We start from the raw sequence: 24,759 nt of genomic DNA, 5'->3' as shown, positions 1-24,759 counted from the left end.
TAGCCAGTGATGGAAAGTATTGATGATAACCCTGCTCTTGCTGTGAACTTGCATTACAAAACATATGCGGTTCACTGAAGTGTCCAACAACTGGACAAAGATTTGTACTGGGCCTCAGAGCTGGTAACTAATTCATAAAACCGTGAGGCATTTCTTAAAAGGAAACAACATGCTCTAATCCGAAGGACACTGGATGGTACTAAGGCAAGGCATTTAGAGCAGCTTGACTCTAGCTCACAATTTCATGAAATGGAAGGAGGCGGGCAGACAGTGAAATACGAACATTCATGTGAAGCTGCAGGCGGATGCTTTTATGCTTTGAAGCTGGCTCACTTATCCCAGTCAGAGGCTCTGTGAAAAGAAGGCAGGACTTTTCCATACTTCCATGAATCTCACTGCAAATCCAGCAGGGGACGCAGAAACCGCAAGTGTTTTTTTTCTCCAAGAAGCTATTGCATTTCAACAAAAAGGGAATGGAAACAAGATAGATACACTTTCCAGTTTATATTCTCCTTCCATAAAATACATGTAAAGGTGATCCGCCAAGGGGAAAAAAGGGATTTGGACATTGTTTTGCTTTTTTGAGAGGTATAAACAAGGCCAGAAAGGGTTTATTTTTTTTTCTTGCTATCAATATCAGGAATATGAAGTCTCGCTCAGCAGCAAATTTTGGATGTGGATTATTGGCATAATTATTATGTATTTGTATTACAGTAGAGCACAGAGGCCTCATTAAATGAGTAGAGCCCTTTTGCGCTAGGCACTGTATACACCTAGAACAAAAAGATGTTCCCAGCCCTGCAGAGTTCGCAGTGTAACTATAAGGGCTTGTCTACAAGGTGGACACTCACAACTGGGGCTGCGTGAAGTGTTACGGAAATGCAAATACACGAAATACTAGATTGTATCACAGCCGTGGCACAACTTTTGTACATGGGTAAAGGACTGGCTCTAGGCACCAGCAAAGCAAGCGCCTGCTTGAGGGCTGGGGGGGCACAATTCCAGGGGCAGCGTTCTGGCCACACACCCCCCCTTTTTTTTTTTCGCTGGGGCAGTTGCGCTCTCGGAGCTCGGGGCAGCAAATTTTTTGCTTGGGGGCGGCAAAAAACCCAGAGCCAGCCCTGGCTGGGTGACCGGACACCGTGGTCAGCCCCCTGGACTAGATCCCCGCACCGGGGACACTAGGGAGCTGTGGCTCCGGGCTCACTCCAGCAGGCTCCCGGGGTGGCTGGAACGTGGTTTCTTCTTGCAGTGAAGATGGGACCAAACTGGGGGTTAAGCAGGATGCCAGGCTAGGCCGGGGCAGGGCGCGGGCCGGGGCTCCGCTGGAGGCGGGAGGGAGGGGAGCCGGCCCCTCCCGGGCGGCGCTCTGGGGCGACGGGGCCGGGCCGGGGAAGCCCCAGAGCAGTGGGAAGCTGCTCGCCCCCCGGCCCCGCCCCCGCCGCGTCCTTAGCAACTGCTCCAACCGCCGCCGCCGCCGCCCAGCGAGCCCGGGCTGGGGCAGCCTCCCGCGCCCCGCAGCCCCCCCCGACAGGTGTGTCCGTACCCCTCCCCCCCCGACAGGTGTGTCTGTACCCCTCCTCCTCCCCCCCGAAAGGTGTGTGACCCCCCTGGACAGGTGTGTCTGTACCCCTCCTCCTCCCCCCCGACAGGTGTGTGACCCCCCCAGTCAGGTGTGTCTGTACCCCCCCCTCCTCCCCGGGACAGGTGTGTGACCCCCCCTCCCGAGCCAGGTGTGTCTGTACCCCTCTTCTCCCCCCCGACAGGTGTGTCTGCACCCCTACCCCCCTGACAGGTGTGTGTGCGCACCCCCTCCCTTCCCTTCCCCTCCCCTTTTCCCTGAGACAGCTGTGTAACCCCCCCTTCCCTTTAACAGGTGTGTTTGCTCCCTCTCTTCCCTCCCCAAGACAGGTGTGTCTGCACCCTCTCCCCCCACCTTCACAAGTGTGTCTGCACCCCCTTCCCTTCAGCAGGCGTGTTAGCACTCCTCCCCTCCCGTCCTCTCCCCTCCCCCAGACAAGTGTTTCTGCACCCCCTTCTCCTCCTCCCCTTCCCCCCCAGAGATGGGTGTGTCTGCACCCCTCCCCCCACAACAGGTTTGTCTGCACCCCTCCCCCGACAAGTGTTTCTGTACCCCATCCTCCTCTTCCTCTCCCACCCAGAGACAGATGTGTCCACACCCCAACAACTGTTTCTGTACCCCCACCTCTTCCCTTCCTTCCCAAGAAAAGGTGTGTCTGTACCCCCACTTCTCCCCTTCCCTGCCTAAGACAGGTTCTGTCTGCACCCCATCACCACCCCCACCCCCCAACACAGGTAGGTTCCCCCCCCACCAGACAGATGTATCTGCACTCCTCCTTCCTCCTCCACACCAGGTGTGTCTGCACCGCTTCCCCCACCACTCCCCTTCCAAGACAGGTGTGTATTTACCCCCCCTCAAGGAGCCAAGTGTGTCTGCACCCCTTTCTCCACCCCAGTAATGGTGCCAGGTTGCATCACCTCCACCCAGTAGTGGTGCCATTTGTATCTGTAACTGTGTCTGTAACACCCCACACGGTGCAATGTGTACTTTTGCAGCTCCCTGCCTCCAAATAACGCTCCCTTCTGCCATCATGGTGCTAGGTGTGTCTAGACCCTTTCTGCCCAAAATGTGGTGCTAGATGTGTCTGCAACACACACAACACCCCTCACCTTCGTGACTGTATATTGTTTTTCTTTTACAGATACCTTCCATTGTGTATGCTGGTAATATCTTTGTGAGTACTTGGTCTGAATGTTGTTTTTGCCCTTTTACTAATGCAGGAGAGATACTGAACCTTCAGGACTTTAATAAGACCTAGCCCTGCTCAAGATTTGCTGGCCCTGTCACCTGTGATCAACTGGGCACTGACTGAAAATGCCAACCCAAATGCAGTATTATAACTCCTCTCCTTCAGTGACAGGGATTCTGCATCCACAAACTGCACAGTGTGCCTTTGAGAACATGAGGCCCAGAGACCCCTATCCCAGTCATACTGCACCACGGATACAACCCTCCACAGGTAAGGGTGTGTTAAGGAATCTATCTGGTAATGGCTACATGCTCTCATTGCATCTCTTTGGTTTATTCTGTGGCTGGGGAAACACAATTTGCAGCTGGTAAAGCCTTGGAGTTGTGTTCTTCCATCAGTGCGCATTTGAAACTTCTGAAGTGTACACATACAACAAAAAGAAAAGCAGATCCCTTATATTGTAAACATCCTTCTATAATCGAAACATCATAATATGGAGGTTAAAAATAAAGTAGAACTACCGCTAACTCTTTATAATGGACGCTGAGTAGTGCATTCATTTACCACGAATGCATGCTCAAATTGTGATTGTGCAGGTGCAGATGACCAGTTAGATGCATACGTGGCCATTTAAGGATGTAAAAATACTTGATCTGTGTATGTAGTCATGATGTTTGTGGACAATTGCACACCCCTGTGTGCACGTTTTGAAAATCAGGCCTTATGTGACTTTCCCAAAGGCACACAATATATTAGTGGCAGAGCTGGAAACGGGACTCAGGAGCAATGTTCCCTGTAAACTGTGTGCATGTGTGGCCATGTAGCAATCTTGTGTCTACCGCACATGTCACGTGGCAGGGAGTGTGGCTGGCACCCAGGTCCCAGTCTGTGTTCTGGGCCCTCAGCCTGCCAGAACTCATGGTTCATCTTGGTACGGGGGACTGGGAAGCAGGGCAGACCTGAGTAAGGAGCAGGGTGGGGAAGGCAGGGATTCCTGGTAGGGGTGGGTGTAGGAGATCACAGGGGGAAAGGGAGGTGCTCCTGTGCATTTAGTGACCTGGCAATGTGGCCCCAGCTGTGGGGAAACAGGCCTTGGTCTGTAGGGTAGCTATAGCAGGCACACAGCCTTCGCTACCTGGCTCACCCTTGTTGCTGCTTAAGGGGTTGTGCACCCCCACAACTGCATTGTAGGACCAGCATATGGTCTGTGAACCCCTGTGAATCTCCCACACCCAGTCTGGAGAGAGACAAATAATAAATAATACAGGGAGGTCTGAGTCTGATCATCACTAGTCCTAGCAGTTCTCTCTTTTGTCTTGCTGTTTCCTTATTATGAGATTATGCTTTAATTCTTTTGGGAAACTTGCAAATATATAAGCCAGTGTTTCTGCTAAACTCTCATCACGAGATCTGTTTCTCTGCCACTTGCAAGTTTCTGTTGAGATGAATGGTTATTTTATTTTGCCTTAATCTTACTGTATCTATAATGCTGTCATATAAATCAGTGCCCTTGCTTGGAATACTGTGTTCAGTTCTGGCACCCTGTCTGACACCACATTCTACAGGCCATTACCCTCTGACCCCACTGCGGATTACCAAAAGAAACTACACCATCTGCTCAAGAAACTCTGTCAAGACGCACAGGAACAAATCTACATTGACACACCCCTAGAGCCCTGACCAGGGGTATTCGACCTGCTACCCAAAATCCATAAACAGGGGAATCATGGACACCCCATCATCTCAGGCATTGGCACCCTGACAGCAGGATTATCTGGCTATGTAGACTCTCTCCTCAGGCCCTATGCTACCAGCACTCCCAGCTATCTTCGAGACACCACTGACTTCCTGAGGAAACTATACTCCTTTGATGATCTTCCAGAAAACATCATCCTGGCCACTATGGATGTAGAAGCCCTCTACACCAACGTTCCGCACAAAGATGGACTACAAGCCGTCAGGAACAGTATCCCCGATAATGTCACGGCAAACCTGGTGGCAGAACTTTGTGACTTTGTCCTCACCCACAACTATTTCAGATTTGGGAACAATTTATACCTTCAAGTCAGTGGGACTGTTATGGGTACCAGCATGGCCCCTCAATATGCCAACATTTTTATGGCTAACGTAGAACAACGCTTCCTCAGCTCTCGTCCCCTGATGTCCTTACTCTACTTGCGCTACATTGATGACATCTTCATCATCTGGACCCATGGGAAGGAGGCCCTTGAGGAATTCCACCAAGATTTCAATGATTTCCACTCTACCATCAACCTCAGCCTGGTCCACTTCCTAGACACTACAGTGCTAATAAGTGATGGTCACATAAACACCACCCTATACCAGAAACCTACTGACCGCTATACTTACCTACATGCTTCCAGCTTTCATCCAGACCACATCACATGATCCATTGTCTACAGCCAAGCTCTAAGATACAATCGCATTTCCTCCAATCCCTCAGACAGAGACAAACACGTACAGAATCTCTATCAAGCATCCTTAACACTGCAGTACCACCTGGTGAAGTGAAGAAACAGATTGAAAGAGGCAGAAGGGTACCGAGAAGTCACCTACTACAAGACAGGCTCAACAAAGAAAGTAACAGAACGCCACTAGCCGTCACCTACAGCCCCCAACTAAACATCTCCAGTGCATCATCAAAGATCTATAACCTATCCTGAAGGGCGACCCCTCACTTTCACAGACCTTGGGAGGCAGACCAGTCCTCGCTTATAGACAGCCCCCCCAACCTGAAGCAAATACTCACCAGCAACTACACACCACACAACAAAACCACCAATCCAGGGACCAAACCCTGCAACAAAGCCTGTTGCCAACTCTGTCCTCATATCTATTCAAGGGACACCATCATAGGACCTAACTACATCAGCCACATTATCCGGGGCTTATTGCACATCTACCAATGTGATATATGCCATCATGTACCAGCAATGCCCCTTTGCCATGTACATTGGCAAAACCGAACAGTCTCTACGCAAAAGAATAAATGGACACAAATGTGACATCAGGAATCATAATATTCAAAAACCAGTAGGAGAACACTTCAGTCTCTCTGGTCACTCAATAACAGACCTCAAAGAGGAAATACTTCAACAAAAAACCTTCAAAAACAGACTCCAACATGAAGCTGCAGAACTGGAATTAACTTGCAAACTAGATACCATCAGATTAGGCCTGAATAAAGACTGGAAGTGATTGGGTCATTACAAAACCTAAACTTAATTTCCCCAATACTAATTTCTCCCTACAGTTACTCACACCTTATTGTCAACTGTCTGTAATGGGCCACTCTCTTACCACTTCAAAAGTTATTTCTCCTCCCTTGGTATCCTGCTGTTAATTGATTTATCTCATTAGACTGACCTAACACTTGGTAAATCAAAACACATCCTTTCATGTATTTATACCTGCTCCTGTATCTTTTACTTCATAAATCTGATGAAGTGGGTTCTAGCCCACAAAAGCTTACGCCCAAATACATTTGTTAGTCTCCAAGGTGCCACAAGGCCTCCTCGTTTTGTTTTGTTTTTTTTGTCTCAAAAAAGTTATAACTGAAGTAGGAGTTTAGAAATAGGTGATGGAAAATATCTGGAAGAGTGGAGAGACTTTTGTATGAGGAGACATGAAAAGATTGGGTCTGTTTAGATGAGAGAGGAGATGCGTCAGGGGAGACATAATAGTGGTATGCAAAATAATGAAGAGTATACTTCCATATAGAAGGTGCTCCTATTACTAGATGACCTCCTGAGGTCCCTTCCAACCCTGATATTCTATGCTTTATCCTTGTCAATAATACAAGAACAAGGGGACCTTTAAACTGAAAGATGATAAATTACAAATTTCATTTTAGTTTGGTCATCTTTAGTTTTAGTGTGCTGTCGTAAAAATACTTTCCTTCTCAGTGCATATACATAGTTGTAGCACCACAGTGGCGAGTTAGCTCAGTGTAAGAAGTCTTTAAAAAACAAACCTGTAAGCTTGCCTGAGGACAAAAATGTATTGTCCATTGGAGTTTGTAGCCCTCTCACTACAAAGAAAACTCAGAGGGAATGTTGCCCAGGAATCCTGACTCCCCTTTCCCTTCCTTGATGCTCAAACCTTTTTCCTAAAGTAGTCAAGGATGAAAATTATAAGCCTATTTAACAGTAAAAAATCAGCAGTTTGAACTAAGTAGGCACTTATACTTGCCTGCATCGCTAAGGGTAGGGTCAAACCCAAAATATAATTAAGTTTACTAGGTTTTTAAAGTTGAAATGTATCACAAGGAAGTAATTGGTGGTGAGCATGGCTAGGTGCTGCAGTGATACTGGGAGGTCTGTCTTGCTGGCATCATGTGGAGGAAGGGTGATTGTGCTTATTCATGAGGAGTGACAAAAGGTTTAGGAAACCAGACCTATGAGGAAAGGTTAAAAAAACTGGGCATGTTTAGTCTTAAGAAAAGAAGACTGAGGGGGGACCTGATAACAGTCTTCAAATATGTTAAGGGCTATTATAAACAGGACCATCATCAGTTGTTCTTCATGGAAGGTAGGAGAAGAAGTAACCAGTTTAATTGGCAGCAAGAGAGATTTCTGTTAGATATTAGGAAACATTTTCTAACTGTAACCCTTCTGCCCGTCAGAGATGGCTGCAACAAGGGCCGGGTTCAGTATCTAGAAGTTCCTTTTCAACAATACAACACTTGAGCTCCCACCCAGTGACCTGGGACAATTAAACCCCACCCCCTGGGCACCTCTAAGAGGTGATACTTCCTCTCTTGCAAGCACAGAGTCTGAGTGTAGAAAAAACTTTAATTAAAGGAGGGAAATAATGTGGTATTAATTTGGGGAAACACCACAAACAGGGTTTATAAACATAAACCATGAGCAAAAGACCCACTGTCAAGTAAGTTGGGAAGTGTCCTTTTCCCTTCAGGGTCTCAAGTCCAGCAATGCAAAATTCCCCTTGTATTTGCCCGACCCTTCTCTGCACCCCACTCACTGTTGCTGTCCTTGGACAGTGCAGATCCAGAGTTCGGAGGTGCATCTGCAGAGTTCACCTCCTACCCTAGGTGGATGGGGGCAGGTAAAGAGGCCCCTTACTCCCTCTGCTGCTTGGGCACTCACTCACTGCCCCTCTCTGCGGGGCTCTGCTCTGGCAATCTCTGCCCGCCACCCTGCTGGCTGTGCCAAGATGTCTTCAGGACCCCCCCTTACCAGCTCTCAGTAATTTCAGTTCTGAGTGATTTCAGCTGTTAGTGGGGGAGCCTCAGTTCTGGTGCACACTGGGTAGTTTCTTGCATCAGACACACTGTCCCAAAGCAGGTCTAATACTTAGACCTAGGTATAAGTAATTTCAGCTCTGCAGCATGTAACAAGACTCTCAATTGAATGTAAATTAGCTCTGTTATTACACAGTGGAGAGCGGAAGGGTCAAATGGTGTCTGTGACCTTAGGCAAAGCCCCCCACACCAGATACAAGTACTTGTCACAGCCCTCTCTCAACTCACTGGGCTTTGGAACCCATATCCCCTGTCTAGCGAGTGCCATTCAGTTGAGTGTGATTCCCTCAATCGGGAAATGCCAAGTACAGTTCTGCTGCCCTTGATTCACACAACAAGGATAACAGCCCTTTATTACTCTTGCACCAATAACAAGGAGACTGGGGATCCCATACCAGCCACAAGTGATAATTTGGGCAAGCAATCCCATCATGCTGAGCAGCTAGGCAGGGTGGGTGTGCCTATGCAAACGAGATCTGCTCCTGAAGTCCTTTTCCACAGCTCACCACTAGATGTCGGGGGAGAGCTCATTCAGACTGTGCTTACATAACTATAAGGGTAGTTAAGTATATTTCAGAAGGCTAGTACAGGTACACCCCAATCTAGTACAAGATAAGGTGGTTTGACAGAACAACGAATAGGGATGTTTTGTCCAAGATATCAGGAACAAGGGAGGTAGCAAACAGAGATCTTGAAACACGTAAGGCAGTATATAAGTTGTGTATCCCCGTTTGTCTCAGACTACAAATGTCAGGGTACCTTGCCTCAATCCTTTGTGTAGCCTAGCAGAGACTCCTGCTGCTGACTGAGATACTCCTTGCCACTGGGCACTCATGTGTTAGTTGTACCTGTAACCACGGAGCCAGGATGCTAGGACTGTGCCTTGAGGGCAGTAAACTGGGCCGAGTGCCTTTGTCACTGAACTGCGACTGTGATCGTTCTTTAGGAGTAACATTGAGGTCTGCTGAATTCGCATTATCTGCTTGTCCAATGACAGAAGCACGGAGCAGCCTGAACAGTATTACCAAGGCAATGACTTTCCAACCTTCAACATTTAACAACACCTGGGACCTCTGAATCTAAAAACCTGAGCTTCTACTGCCTGCTCTAAAAGGCCTAGGTCTGTTAGCATAAAAGCTGACATGCTAGGCTAGGACTTTTCAGCTTGGAAAAGAGGAGATTAAGATATGATAGAGGGATATAAAATCATGAGTGGTGTGGAGAAGGTGAATAAGGAAAAGTTAATTACTTGTTCCCATAATTTAAGAACTAGGGGCCACCAAATGAAATTAATGGGTAGCAGGTTTAAAACAAATAAAAGGAAGTTCTTCTTCATTCAGTGCACAGTCAACCTGTGGAACTCCTTGCCTGAGGAGGTTGTGAAGGCTAGGACTATAACAGGGTTTAAAAGAGAACTGGATAAATTCATGGAGGTTAAGTCCATTAATGGCTATTAGCCAGGATAAGTAAGGAATGGTGTCCCTAGCCTCTGTTTGTCAGAGGATGGAGATGGATGGCAGGAGAGAGATCACTAGATCATTACCTGTTAGGTTCACTCCTTCTGGGGCACCTGGCATTGGCCACTGTCGGTAGACAGGATACTGGGCTGGATGGACCTTTGGTCTGACCCAGTATGGCCGTTCTTATGCACCAGTCACTACAGGGGAAGAGAGAGCCACGCTGCGTAAGGCTGGGTTACACATGGCCCAATTTGCATTGGCCAAGATTGCAGCCAGTATATCAGGGACTGAACTGGGGAACTCTCAGAGCTTAACTTGTGAGTCTTGACAGCTTTTGCTGAAGAGCTGGGCTCTGTAGCTGGGGTCTCTATCAGACTCCCTTCTTATGTGGATTGGGCACAGAAGGGGACATGTAACCAACACTGACGTGTGCATTATACACACACGATACCCTCCAGTCCTAGCTCACCAAGGCATACCCTCTCTGCATACACGTCTCTCTGAAGGACTCACCTCTTTCACAAAGCCCACAATGTTTTTTAGATTATAAACTCTCTGAGGTGGGGAATAAGTATCAGAGGGGTAGCTGTGTTAGTTTGTATCCACAAAAACAATGAGGAGTCTGGTGGCACCTTAAAGACTAACAGATTTATTTGGGCATAAGCTTTCATGTGTAAATCCCCCACACCCCCCCAACGTCTGATGCATGCATCAGATGCATCTGAAGAAATGGGGGGTTTTACCCATGAAAGCTTATACCCAAATAAATCTGTTTTAAGGTTCCTCGTTGTTTTTGAGGTGGGGAATGTCATCTGTCACTTTTAGAAGTTGTGACACAACATTACTGGTGACTATTTGATTCTGATTAGGATTCCAGTTCCGAGATGTTTCACCTCTGCGGGACAAACCTATTTGGAATGACCCACGCAACAAATCAGAACCTTGGACTAAGTCCCTCCGGAAATATAGAGTAACCTTGAATCACAGGCCTGTTGAATCTGTGCTGAGCAGAAAAGCACCTTTTGCAGGTAAGTAAATATTTCTCTGTCAGTTGACACAGTAAGAACAAGTAATGATCTGGTGATTCCCTGGCTGGGATAGTTTGAATGAGGTGTTAAGAATTAAATGTACTGAAAATCTTTGTAAGAGGAGCAGATTTTGACTGTGGGTTTGAATGTGCCTGTTATTAAATATAATAAGTCCTGCTGACATCACTGTCTGTGACATGTACCTGACTCAAAGAAATGTGTACAGAAGGATTTCAGAAGACTTTGTACCAAATGGCCATATTTTGAAGCAGTACAGTAGGTCATGGGTTCTCAGACATTTTAATACTATGCACACTTCTAGTCAGTTGCAATTGCTTCACTTTCAGCGTGCCCCAGAATCCTGTGTGTCATTTTTCATGGCATTTTAGTGGAGTTGCTATGGAAAATGGTGCAATGATGATGGAGTAAGTCCTTAGAAGACTGGAGACTTGCAACAGGAGGTGGTTCATGAGCTACACTTATTTTATTCTACCCAGGTTTTTGTACTGTGCCTATCACTTTAATACCATAGAAGCCTTATGCAAATGCTTGTGGCCCACTGTGAGTAGCGGTAGGAAGGTGGATCCCTGCCTAGAAGCTGAGAACTTCTGAAGTAGATCTAAAACTACTATTCACCTCCGACTGTAAAGCCAGTTTACTGGTTAATCCTTTTGCATTATTTAGAAATTCCTTTGGCAATGGATTCTCAAACCTGTTGTTAGCTAGTTCTGAGCTGTTGTTGCAAAAAGCAGGCTGACTTAGACATGTACATATATACTCCACTGACTTTGCTATTACTTTTGATTTCTATGATTTTTGCTTTTTGTTTTTTTAAATATTTATCAAACATCTTTAAAATCTTTATTATTTATATGGTTAGGGCTCAGTCCTGAGAAGTGCTAAATACACTCAGTTTCCACTGGGGAACCAGCTCCTTTGCAGCTCGTATATATTTCATCATGTGCAATTATATGCTATTTTGATCATGGGTAGTGCAAATTTTCGTTGAGATTGCTATTGAGCTCTGGCTTCCAAAATTAATTAGTTCTATGAATAAGAAGCTTAATTTTTATCATGAGAAGAAGAATTAATTTCTGAGGAAAAGTGAACATACTCATTCTCACTTTAAATGTCTGGAAGAATTTTTGTATGTAGTGTTGTTGTAGCCATGTCAGTCCCAAGATATTGGAGAGACACGGTGGGTGAGGTAATATCTTTCACTGGACAAACTTCTGTTGGTAAGAGAGACAAGCTTTCAAGCCACATGGAGTTCTTCTTCAGCTGAGGAAGAGCTGTGTGTGGCTGGAAAGCTTGTCTCACCAACAGAAGTTGGTCTAGTAAAAGATATTACTTCACTCACATTGTCTCTGGAAGACTTTTTTTTACCTTTTTAGACCTTTTTAACTTGTTTCTGTTGTCATCAAACGCTGTGCCTACAGAATCCAATTTCTTCTACAAGAAAGAGGATATTATCGCTAGAAAGACAAAATAGGGTGTGTGAATTCCTTATCACTGCAATTACTCTTCAATATTTGTTAATTTCCATTACCTAGCCATTTTCTAGATGCATTAATAATACCAACAGATGAAAAAAATAGCAGAAGAGAGATTCAGTAAACTGTGTGGGATTTGTTCTCTGTAATCCTTTACAAAAATCCCTTTTACTATCTTTATGTAATCCAGATACAAAAATGTCATCAAATGTAAAGATGCTGCTATATTATCCTAAACTTGTAACCTATATAATAACATGAAGACATGGTCTTATATACTTGCTATAAATGCCTTTATTTATTCTGTTTTTGTAGCTCGAACCTTAAGTGCTGGCTTGAGTGGTCATAGGTATAGAAATGGTTGTGTTGATGTGTTGCCACAATATAGTTCAATGAATGATCCCCACTTGTTTGACTACTATGCCAGGAAGTTTGGACTGCGAGTGACTACCAGGTGTCTTCCAGTTGTACGTACTATTTTATTTCAGTTTATTTGTCTATTCCACATTAGTAGGAATAATATTATGTATTTATCTAACCCTTCATCCTGAAGAATTCCAAAGCTCTTAACAGCCATGCATGTATATAATATATACAAATTTAACATTAACTTCATGCGTTGCTGAAATGCAGCCACTTCTGGGGTGAAATGTTTAATGCAGGCAATAACATTGCACAACTCTGGAAGATACATAGTAAAATAATGCAGTGTCCAAGCTTTAGGAGGACTTTAAGCAAACTGGAATTTGATCAAGACACAGAATAACATGCTGTTGCAAAAATGTGCTGTGAAAGCTTTAATAGTCACAAGTAGTCAGTATGTCATACGTCCCATTTGGACTTCAGTACCATTCTCTGTCAGCTGATTTTGTAAAATAATGATAATAGGGCTTTGTCATCCTATTTAACATTAGAATTTGTACTTTCAAAGTAGTGTATCACATTATTTATTAGACAATTGAGAGAGAAAGTAGGAATTATATTTATGCCAAGGATTCCAAATGTTTAAAAAAACAGCGCAAACCCCACTTGCTTTACTTCTATACACAAAACAAACTCCCCTCTCCCCTGCAACCAAAACAACAACAACAACAAAACTAAAACAAAAAAACCAAACCTCTATACTAAAAAACCTATAAGGTTTCTCAGCAATAATTTTTCTTCTCGGTTTTTAAATTTCTTAAGTCTGATCACATGAAGAGACATCACCAAAGTGCACCCCAATACAGGAACGAGCATGCTGGTATCAGATCCAGTTCTGCAATGCACAGAAAAGTGCTATACAAAGTCACTGTGAAGACTGGAGATAAGAGAGGTTCGGGAACTGATGCCAGGGTAAGAACATTTTAAATGTCAAAGCCTCCAAAACTGATAGGATCTTTTCTCTTTATATTTAGCAATACTGGAAAAATAATCCTCAAAAATAAATTTGATTTACATCTGCTATAAAACTTCAGCCATGTAAAAATCAATTACTGGTGGGTTTCAAAATACGAATTGTCATTTTCTGTATGTGCTCTTTACTACTAATGTGGTAGTAAGTCATATGTGTTTCTAAAGTGGGTCTTTCAGAAGCCATTAAAATCAGGGTTACTGATACCCGCTAATCTGAACCAATATTAGTTCTGCCAATCTGGCTGGGGGACCCATTAATCAGTGTTTATCATTTTTAACTGTATGATTTCTTAAATAACCATAATCACAGTATGAAGGCAAGAGGATTACAGGTTCTGTTTGCTGTGAAGGAGACTAGATATTTGATGAAAGGATCTATCTGTAATTTATATAAAATAAGCCTGAGTCAGTTGGGTTCCTAAAGATTCCTTATTACCTCTTTTTAAGCTCAGTATACCAGGCGTAAACTCTGCATAAGAAGACTGAACAAGATTCCCCTCAGAACTCATCAATTCATTAGCTTTGATCAGCTAACAAGCTCTCTGCTAATTGACAGATGATTTACCTTCATGCTGAGCTTAATGGCTTGCTCATTGGCAGTGCAGAGAGCTACCAAACCGTAAATGAGCCCTGTTAATTGAGTAGTCTAGCATATCTATGTTGCCTTTCTGTCAGTGATCTCAAACAGCTTTACAACTTTAATGAACTTAGCCTTACAACACACCTGTGAGGTAGTTATTAATAAGGCTACGATTTAGTCACAGAGGTCACAAAAGTCACAGGTTTCAGAGTAGAAGAGGAGTACTTGTGGCACCTTAGAGACTAACCAATTTATTTGAGCATGAGCTTGAGCTGTAGCTCACGAAAGCTTATGCTCAAATAAATTGGTTAGTCTCTAAGGTGCCACAAGTACTCCTTTTCTTTTTGCGAATACAGACTAACACGGCTGTTACTCTGAAAGGTTTCAGAGTAGCAGCTGTGTTAGTCTGTATCCGCAAAAAGAACAGGAGGACTTATGGCACTTTAGAGACTAACAAATTTATTAGAGCATAAGCTTTCGTGGGCTGCAGCCCACTTCATCGGATGCATAGAAAGGAACATATAGTGAGAAAAGAAAAGGAGTACTTGTGGCACCTTAGAGACTAACCAATTACAGCTCACTTCATCGGATGCATGTAGCTCACGAAAGCTCATGCTCAAATAAATTGGTTAGTCTCTAAGGTGCCACAAGTACTCCTTTTCTTTTTGCGAATACAGACTAACACGGCTGTTACTCTGAAACCTGATATAGTGAGAAGATATATATATTCATACAAAGAAGGTGGAAGTTGCCATACAAACTGTGAGAGGCTAATTAGTTAAGATGAGCTATTATCAGCAGGAGAAAAAAACTTTTATAGTGATAATCAAGATGGCCCATTTAGACAGTTGACAAGAAGGTGTGAGGATACTTAACATAGGGAAATAGATTCACTATGTGTAATGACCCAGCCACTCCCAGTCTCTATTCAAACCCAAGTTAATGGTATCTAGTTTGCATATTAATTCAAGCTCAGCAGTTTCTCATTGGAGTCTGGTTTTTGAAGCTTTTCTGTTGCAAAATTGGCCAAACTGGACAGTCTCTATACAAAAAAATAAATGGACACAAATCTGATGTCAGGAATCATAACATTCGAAAACCGGTAGGAGAACACTTCAACCTCTCTGGCCACTCAGTAAAAGATTTAAGGGTGGCAATTTTGCAACAGAAAAGCTTCAAAAACAGACTCCAACAAGAAACTGCTGAGCTTGAATTAATATGCAAACTAGATACCATTAACTTGGGTTTGAAGAGAGACTGGGAGTGGCTGGGTCATTACACATATTGAATCTATTTCCCTATGTTAAGTATCCTCACACCTTCTTGTCAACTGTCTAAATGGGCCATCTTGATTATCACTACAAAAGTTTTTTTCTCCTGCTGCTAATAGCTCATCTTAATTAATTAGCCTCTTACAGTTTGTATGGCAACTTCCACCTTCTCTGTATGTATATATAAATATCTTCTTACTATGTGTTCCATTCTATGCATCCGATGAAGTGGGCTGTAGCCCACAAAAGCGTATGCTCTAATAAATTTGTTAGTCTCTAAGGTGCCACAAGTACTCCTGTTCTTTCTACAAAAGTCACAGAATCTGTGACTTCTGGCAACCTCCATGACTTCGGCCTGCAGCAGCGCACAAACCCCTGCAGCTCCCAGCCATGGGTGCTGCAGGACCTTGCAACTCCAACACCCAACCTGCGGTGGGGGCCCCTGGAGCTCCTAGCCATGGTGAAGCTGCCCCATTGCAGGCGGTGTGGGGACCTGCAGATCCCCATTTTGTCACAGATATTTTTAGTAAAAGTCATGGACGGGTCACGGCTTCCATGAATTTTTCTTTATTTCCCGTGACCTGTCCATGACTTTTATTAAAAATATCCATGACAAAATCTTCGCCTTAGTTATTAATATATCCAGTTTATACTTTTTTTGCGGGGGGGGGGGGGGAGTAGAAGGGATGGCTGGGGGCAGAGAGAGGTTTAAGGTCTTGATTTTTTTTTTCCCCAGAGGCACTGAGTACCCACAAATCCACTAAAGATCATTGGGAGTTGATCAGTCCCTATCCCTTATGAAAATCAGGCCACTTATTTAGGTGTCTAAATATTGATTTGGGAGCCTAACTTTTAGACCAAGATTTTTAAAAATTGAGAATAAGAGCTTAGAGATTTCCCTGGGGTCACACAGGAAGTCTTCGATGGATCGTGACTAGATCTTGGGCCTGTGTCTTAAAGAGAAAACTGCCTCTCCTCTCCTCCAGCAGTAATCTTAAGAGTGGGATTTATTAGGCTATGTTTTGTTTACTGTGGAAAATTACATAAAATTTAAACTCCTTTGACGGGACGAGAGTAAAAGAGTGTCTTGTGTTCCCCCTCTGGATCACACAGGCATGAGTTGAGCTCATACCAGCATTCCTTGGCTAGAAGAATGTGTCCGCTTCTCACTGACCCCACCTGAGAACCCTGCTATAGTCTTAAAAGATTACAAATTAAATCAAGGGTCTAATTTTGAAAAGTACATGAGCATATTACTTGTATATTGAACATGAAAAAATGCATATGGAAGCATGTGTAAGTTGCACATACGTTTTTGCACTTGCAATATCAAATTGGATCTCAGTGGCTAGTAAAATTCCCCAAAGTGCCCAAATCTGACTTCCAAAAGAGATGTGGGTACTTAGGCTTGGTCTACACTAGAAATTTAGGTCAGCATAGCTAGATCACTCAAGGGTGTGAAAAATCCATATTCCTGAGCCATGTAGTTAAGTCAACTTAAGTCCCTGTGTAAACAGTGCTATGTCAATGGAAGTGTAGACCTTCTTTCATCAACCTAGCTACTACCTCTCAGGGAGGTAGATAACCTATGCCGGCAGGAGGGGTTCTTCTGTCAGCTTAGGTAGTGTCTATTATGAAGTGCTACAGTGGCACAGCTGTTACAGTTTCAAATGTAGACAAGCCCTTAGTACCCTAAGTCCTATTAAAAATGAATGGGACCTGGGCTCTTCTGAAAATTTTGCCCGACTAGTCGATTTGCATGCATGGTGGTAGTAATTACATCTGCAAATTAAGCACACATTTTTAATGTGTGATTGTGTGTGCACATTTTTGAAAGCCAGGTCTTTAATCTGTTGCACACGTATCACTGCTCATGATATGTTTTTACTAATAAATTAGTGTATATTTAACTCTTAACTCCTTTAATCTTAATGAATGTGTCAAAGGGATCTTTAACATTTTTCTCACTACTATCTTTCCTGTTATTTTTCCTCTCTCCCTGCCTCAGAATGATATTTTTAGAGTTTGGAACAGAAGTCTTTGATATTCTTGGCACTCTTATGCATTTAAATTATATAATTGACTGGATGATTTTGATTACACAAGGGTAACATAGGCAATACAGTTTCTGAAATATTTTTTCATGAAGCAGAAAAAGACACATGTGTGAGGACTGAAAGCAGAAATTAGTTTAATCTTAGGTTATAATCTGCAAACACTTAACCACTGGTTTAACTCTGGTCATGTGAGGATTCGCACTGGCTGTGCTCTCACTACTTCTGTTACCAGAGTTAAGTGGATACACTGCTACTGCTGTTTACACGATCAGGACCTTAGTAGAATGTCTCTTGTTGTCTAGCTGAATAACGGTTGATCTGGAGATTAAGAGGCAATGGCTGATTTTAACAGTTCTTTAAAAAGATAAAATGATTACACAAAAAAATAAAAAATTCCTAGTGCTTTGAAGTTACATAACACCTTCCACTTGAGCATTTCAAAGAGCTTTAAAGACCTAAACTAATTAAGCCACAAAACCCTGTGAGTGAGGGATGTATTATTGTCTCAATTTTACACATGGGTAAACTGAGAAATAGATGTGCAGGGACTTGTCCAAGGTCAGTCAATAAGTCAGTGGCAGACTGGGAAGTAGCGTTGAGTTGTGACTTAGGCCAGGTCTACACTAGAAAATTAGGTTGGTATGACTATGTTGCTCGGGAAGTGAAAAATCACCACCCTGAGAGATGCAGTTAAACGGACCTAACCCCTGTTGTAGACTGCGCTATGTTGACAGGAGAATTTTCCTGTCAACATAGCTACTGTCTCTCGGGAAGATGGAGTATCTACACCGATAGGAAAAGCCCTCCTGTTGGTGTAGGTCAGTGGTTCTCAAAGCCGGTCCGCTGCTTGTTCAGGGAAAGCCCCTGGCGGGCTGGACCGGTTTGTTTACATGCCGTGTCTGCAGGTTCAGCCGATCGCGGCTCCCACTGGTTGCGGTTCACCACTCCAGGCTAATGGGGGCTGTGGGAAGCGGCATAGGCTAAGGGACGTGCTGGCCGTCCTTCCCGCAGCCCCCATTGGCCTGGAGTGGCGAGCCCCGGCCAGTGGGAGCCACGATTGGCTGAACCTGTGGAGGCGGGAGGTAAACAAATTGGTCTGGCCCACCAGGGGGTTTCCCTGAACAAGTGGCGGACCGGCTTTGAGAACCACTGGTGTAGGTAGTGTCTTCACTGAAGTGCTATATTGGCATAGGTGCATGCTGCTGCAGAGTTTTAAGTGTAGACCTACCCTAAGTTTCCTGCTTTAAATTGTACTATTATTATTATTTATTAAAAAGCTACCTTTAGAATTAGATTTAATAGCAATATTTTACCCACAATTTTAGCTTTCAGTTAATTAGAATGTAGGAAACAATTTTAAACTAACTGTTTACTTGACAATATTTAACGTACTGGAATGAAGTTTATAATGGCAATGTTCTTGCAGGGATATGGGTACCAATCCCTTTTGGTGGTTTTATAGTAGGAGCAGCTGTGGCTATTTATGGTGTGAAGTTTCCATTCTTCCCCTTCCCTTTCACCTGCTTATCAGTTATTCATAACTTTCTCAAACAAATTCATTCTAGGCTGGAATTTTCCATGCTTGGCCTTGGATCAAATACAGTTTTTTTTCTTTTGAAAGTTCAGCAACATGTTCTTAAATGAATCAATTAAAAATATATATTCTGGTATGCCCAGAAGCCTGGACAATGGTTGCCTATTTTCATAGCTACAGAAATAAGATCTAGTTGACATGTAGGGTAAGAATAAAAGTAAACACAAACGGACTGACTGATCCAAATAGGCCAGACTTGTGTTGTGGGGAAGTGGGTAATTTCATGATACAAGTTTAAATGTTGTGACTTAATTCCCTTTATAATATGTACAAACTGTTTATATTCTGTTCTGTTTGAAGTCAGTGGCTAAACTGCTATTGACTCCAGACCTGGTGTTAGAATGCATTTATTTGAGAGACTTAGGGCCAGATTCTAGTCTCACATACACTAACATAAATCCATAATAACCCCAATCAAATCTATAGTTACACTGCTGTGAAACCAGTATAAGTGAGATCCAAATCAGGGTCTTACAAAAGTGAATCATTTACCTGCTTACCATATCTTCCTAGACAATGAAATCTTAAATGTTTTTAATGTAGCTGAGTTATTAATACAGGGATATTTATTATATATTTCTTAGGTATTTCTTAAGATGAAGGGCTCTAAAGGAAAACTCAGCAAGACACGTTTATATAAGAAAACTGGATCTAATGTGTCTCAACAAGCAGCTGTGTTTAAATTCTCCAAAGGGTCAATTAATACCTTTAAAATTCATGGTCCAGAAATTGGAGAAATCCAAAACATCACCCTGGAGGTAACCATTTTTTGTGACTTGAAGTTAGTATAATTTGCTTAGAGGGGGAAATATATATAATTGTATAGATCTGAATGGGTCACTTGTTTACAATATTTTAAATTGAGGCTCACATAATTAACTGAAAAGGGAAACGCAATCACAGCTTGATAGACCAGAGGTGAGTTGAAGGAAAAATAAGTTGTGACTCCAAGCTTCTACCCATGCTATGCAAATCATGATAAAGATAATAAAAGCTGTCTGAGCGTGCAATAATATTAACTTTTGAGGTTATAGATTTAAGAAGAAGTCATGCATGGGAACAGCAAATCAATCTTCCCAATTAGGAGACGAAGTATAGCAGTGAGAGAAATCTTGTGATAGAGACAAGTTGCAAAATTCTGACCCACATCTCAATTTTAAGAAGTTCTTCCCCTCCACCAAGAGAAGGAAAACAAAACCAAAAAACTTTGGGTCAACCAATAGGAGCTAGTTAGGACATTGAGAATTGAATTCAGATCTACACCCCCGACCCCAACCTTTTGAGGTATTCAAATCTGGTGTTGTGTTTTGGATTAAGGTCTAGAAATAATTCAACAATTATTATTTTTTCTTTGACAGTTTGAATTGGCGACATGGGGTTGAGGCTGGAGAAGGGGTTGACAGGGAGAATACTAAGAAAGGAAAAGAAAGGAACATAAAAATTCTCATCACAGAGTAGCTCCAATGTCCCAGAGTCCGGAATCCTATCTCTGATAAATACCAATAAATATCCCTCTCAAACATCTTGGAGCTAATATCATGATAGAGTGAAGCTTTCTTCCTGGTACATGAAGATTGCTGACCGTTGACTTTTTGTATAGCTTATGTTGCTGTAGATTCTTACTCCTACAAATGACCAGACCCATTTTTTCTTTTTAAAATTTAAGAAGTTGATTTTGTTGCTCTTTGTTATATGGCTTTCTCTCTGTTGGAACCACAGTGAAACTGGGTAATACATATAGTAATAAGAGTTCTATGCTGTGTTGCTTTTATTACATAAAAAATTCTTTAAAGAATGTTACGGTCTGTCTGCTGGCTTCTCTGCCTCTCACTCAAACAGACCTACTCACAGCTGCACCAGTCAGACCCCTTGCCCCTGCATTTTCAACCATCTCAGGGAAACCCCTCAGACCACATGGCTTCACTCTGCTCAGTCTTTACCACGTGGCCAATTGCTTTGCCTGGTAGTTTCTGTTGTCTCAGGCTGTCTCACGGCTTCCATTTAACCTAAAAGAAGGGTAGGCAGCACACCCATCAGCTTTAATGAGGTCTTTGATAGTCTGTAGATCGAAGTTCTGCTTGATGGCAGCCATTAACAACATCCAGCATAACAGTAATTAAAAAAAAATATTCCTAGGCCTTTAAAAAAAGTAAACGGCAAAAAGAGATTTCATCATGTGAAATCATATTGACATCCACATGGGTCCGTAACAGGGTTTAGATCTTTTATATCCATAGCACAAACCACTGTCACTTGAGCTAATGGAGTTACTAGTAGCCGTAGAAGGTTGTTATATTCTGTGTGGACCAGAAACTAGATGGGGAAGAAACACACTTTTGTAAGTATTCACGAGTATTTGCTAGACAAGAAAGGAATGTAGAGAATCACTAATCCTGGATTTAATTTAATTTAATTACAGGTGAGTTTTAGTGGCTATAGACTAGGGGTCGGCAACCTTTCAGAAGTGGCGTGCCGAGTCTTCATTTATTCACTCTAATTTAAGGTTTCGCATGCCAGTAATACATTTTAACATTTTTAGAAAGTCTCTCTCTATAATATATAACTAAACTATTGTTGTATGTAAAGTAAATAAGGTTTTTAAAAAGTTTAAGAAGCTTCATTTAAAATTAAATTAAAATGCAGATCTTATCAGTTTAGTGTGATCCTTGCCATTGCTTTTCCTTGCTGAGTTTTCCAATATCTGGCACGTATTTGGATACTTTAAGCTGCACACAGGCTTCTGAGTGATCAGTTGTTAACTGGCTCTGAGAGGGACAGAGGACAGATTTCATGTGGATCCAAATGCTGAAAGCATTGCAAACCCAATTTTCTTCAAACAGTTAAATTTCACTGGCAGGGACGTCCAGCTGGTCAGAATAGAGGCCCCATGATCTCTTTCAGTAGCTTCAAGTGCACTCCATAGATCTCCAAACTTTGATGCCCACAATTCTGAGCTTTTTAACTAAATGAGCTGCATTTCAAAATCTTCTACACTCATCCACTGAAATACAGTCAAATCCAAGTTGCTTTTGTTGAACTTTCCAGGTTTAATTAGAATAGAAAGCATTGGGCCAAATCGCTGGAAATCTTGAAATCTGTCAGAAAATTCTGATTCCGGTTCTTGCATGTACATTCTAATCTCAACGTCAAATGCAGTGCGCTGTTCCACGTGGCATGATAGTGATGTAAGCTGCAAATCAGGACTTAAAAATATCCCAGTACAGTGGTACTGGAACAATTTTTAAGGTGGGGGTGCTGAGCTGTGCCCCCTCTTGCCCCTCTCTGCACCCCTCATTGCCCCAGGCTGGGGGCAGTGGGCCAGAACTGGGGCCAGCTGCAGAGCCCCGGGTCGGCAGCCAGGACCCCAGGCCGGCAGCAGGGCCCCCCGGACCGGTGGCTGAGACCTGGGCAGTGTGAGTGCCATTGAAAATCAGCTCATATGCCGCCTTTGGCACGCGTGGCATAGGTTGCCTACCCCTGCTATACACCCTATTGCGCCTGTCCTCCTAGCTGTCCTTGCCTTCCTCCTGCTCCTGTCCCTCAACTCCTCCCTTGTACTTGACCCCACCTCTGCTCCTATCCACCATCATGCCTGCCTTTGTTCTTGTCTGTCCCTGTCCTCCTTTCTTCTCTTCTCACTACTCTGCTTTTGAGCAAGTCACTCAACTTCCTCCTTGTCTTCCATGGTAAGGAGACATCAGCATGCAGAGGAGGAGGGTCATTGAGAGCACAGGAAAGACCAGACTTGAGAGCAAAGAGAATGTGCCACGGCTGCCTCTAACAGCTCGGAAGAGCATGATATTTGCTTGAAGTTGTTAGGGACAGAATTTGCAGATTCATAACAATCTGACAGGGGCTCCAATGTAAACGCTTCTGCTATGGTCCCCAGGCAAGGCATGACTGAGGTTATGGAATGAAAGACTACATGCAGTCAGATGCACTGAAATAGATCTGAAACCCCAGAGATGCTGACACAGACTGGTCAATGTGGCAATGCCTGAACCGCCTGCACAGGCAAACTGGCAGATCAAAAACTAATATGATCAAATGGGGCTATTCTAATGACACACGTATATGTGAGTGGGCTGAGGTGCTGACCATGGAGCATCTGCTCGTTTCCTGACTCTTTGAGGAAACCTGTACAAAGGAGGATCCCGCTGCAGCAATGGAAAGAGCCATCACTTGTGCACAGTTCTGGAAAAGCCTCTAGTTTGTGACAAGGTCATGAGAAGAAGAAGAAGCTGAGAGGAGCAATTTTAGGAAAAGTCTTGCTCCGCTCCTGCAGCTCTGAGTTGGAGTATGATCTTTCAATGTGTGGGGATGGCGCATGTGAAGTCTGGTCAACCCATAGGAGCTCTTTGAGGATGGAGGATACCCTGTGCTGCCAGCCTTTAACAAAATTCATATGTGAATTGCGACTTTTAGGAGCTTACGACTTGGACAAATTTGGATGTTTTTCACAACAATGGCAAAAGATACATTCCTGACTCTAGGCCAACCTTGTGCCAAATTTCAAGCCCTTACAGGTCACCACCAGTCTGTTAGGAAAATATCTAAATGAAAAGTCTTGTGGCATGTCCCACAGGTGTTAAGATTTGTGTGTGTCTGTGTATGCATGGGTAGTATATGGACGTTATGGCACGTAGATGTATGCATACATGTAACACATGCAGTGTGTGTGTGTTGAAGTTTCACTAGACCTCACATCCCTGTAATCTCACTTTTTAAGGCTTTGCATGTTTCTGTTTAAGCATGATGGTCTAGAGAAGCAGCAAGCCTGGTATGTGGAGGAGATAACTGTGACTAATCCAAGCCGTGAGAAGACTTGGCACTTCCTAGTTCGACAATGGCTATCATTGTATCACACTGACTGCCAGCTCAGCCGCAGCTTTATGCCCACTGGCAAAGGCAGACTCGCTGTTGTGGATGGAAAACCTGACCACACAGGTAAGCACAGTGCTGCACTTTCTGCAAGCTGCCAGCCCCGTGTACACCCCAATGTGCTATGTTCAGTTTCTTGGTGGTGGTGTTTCATGCAAGCACGTAGCAGGTGGGGATACATTCCTTTTATTAACATACTACCCGTTATCTATATCTAACTATACATGTTGTAACGTGAAATATAAAGACAGATAATGCAGTTCCCTTTCACATTGGACTGAAATCTATTGCTCTGTGCAGCGTCAGCTTATATATAGGAAATGTATACTCCTCATGAATTTTTCTTGCCTTCTTTAGTATCACGCTTGTATCTGGGAATCTAAGCATAGGTCACTCCACTATTATTTAATTCCAGACTGTGAATAGGAGGCAGGAAAACCTCCCAGTTCATGCATGTTTTTCTTGTTGTGAACTGACACAGTGATATTCCTGGGCTGTGCGTATCCATCTGGGTTGCTGTAGAATCTGTGTGCCAAAACAAAGGGATGCGGCGCGAACGAGACTTAAATAGCATAAATGTTGTTCCCAACTGAAAATATTGGCTTCAGGATCCCATCAGTGTGTTTCTTCTTAAAAACACACAACAGCAGTAGGAGATTTACTAACTGGGAAAAAATGACAACAATAATAAATAATACAAAGCCAGGTTGGCTTGTGCTCTACATAAACTAGGGGATGGGCAGGAGGCAGAAGAGGTAAGCAATAATTACTGGTTGGAAACAGGCAGAACTGGTAAGGAATGAACTCTATTCTCAAGCTTGTAAGAGAGCAGCACAGTGTAAATGACAAACCTTAAGAATAAGTGAGTATGTAGATGGTGTCCTTTAAGTTTAAACCACATTTCTGCCCTATTGAGCCTTGACTTTTCAGGACATAATTTTGTGA

At 43.3% G+C, this 24,759-nt stretch overlaps 1 protein-coding gene across 1 annotated transcript in view; it reads left to right on the top strand.

Annotated features, from left to right (window-relative positions):
* Positions 1-2,896: 2,896 nt before the first annotated feature.
* The window catches only part of LOXHD1 (lipoxygenase homology PLAT domains 1), a gene marked incomplete at its 5' end in the record, with an annotated part of 327,020 nt that continues 305,157 nt past the window's right edge, over positions 2,897-24,759 (top strand). Inside the window, 5 exons of the mRNA XM_084628053.1 lie at positions 2,897-3,041; positions 10,385-10,543; positions 12,352-12,503; positions 13,222-13,371; positions 23,685-23,880. Of these exons, the coding sequence (XP_084484179.1) occupies positions 2,897-3,041; positions 10,385-10,543; positions 12,352-12,503; positions 13,222-13,371; positions 23,685-23,880 (802 nt within the window). The remainder of the gene's footprint in view (positions 3,042-10,384; positions 10,544-12,351; positions 12,504-13,221; positions 13,372-23,684; positions 23,881-24,759) is intronic.

The sequence above is a fragment of the Lepidochelys olivacea genome (genome assembly GCF_965140295.1).
Source record: "Lepidochelys olivacea isolate rLepOli2 genome assembly, chromosome: 5".
NCBI lineage: Eukaryota > Metazoa > Chordata > Testudines > Cheloniidae > Lepidochelys > Lepidochelys olivacea.
The sequence above is the reverse complement of the archived record's forward strand: the minus strand, read 5'-3'. Positions and strand labels throughout refer to the sequence as shown.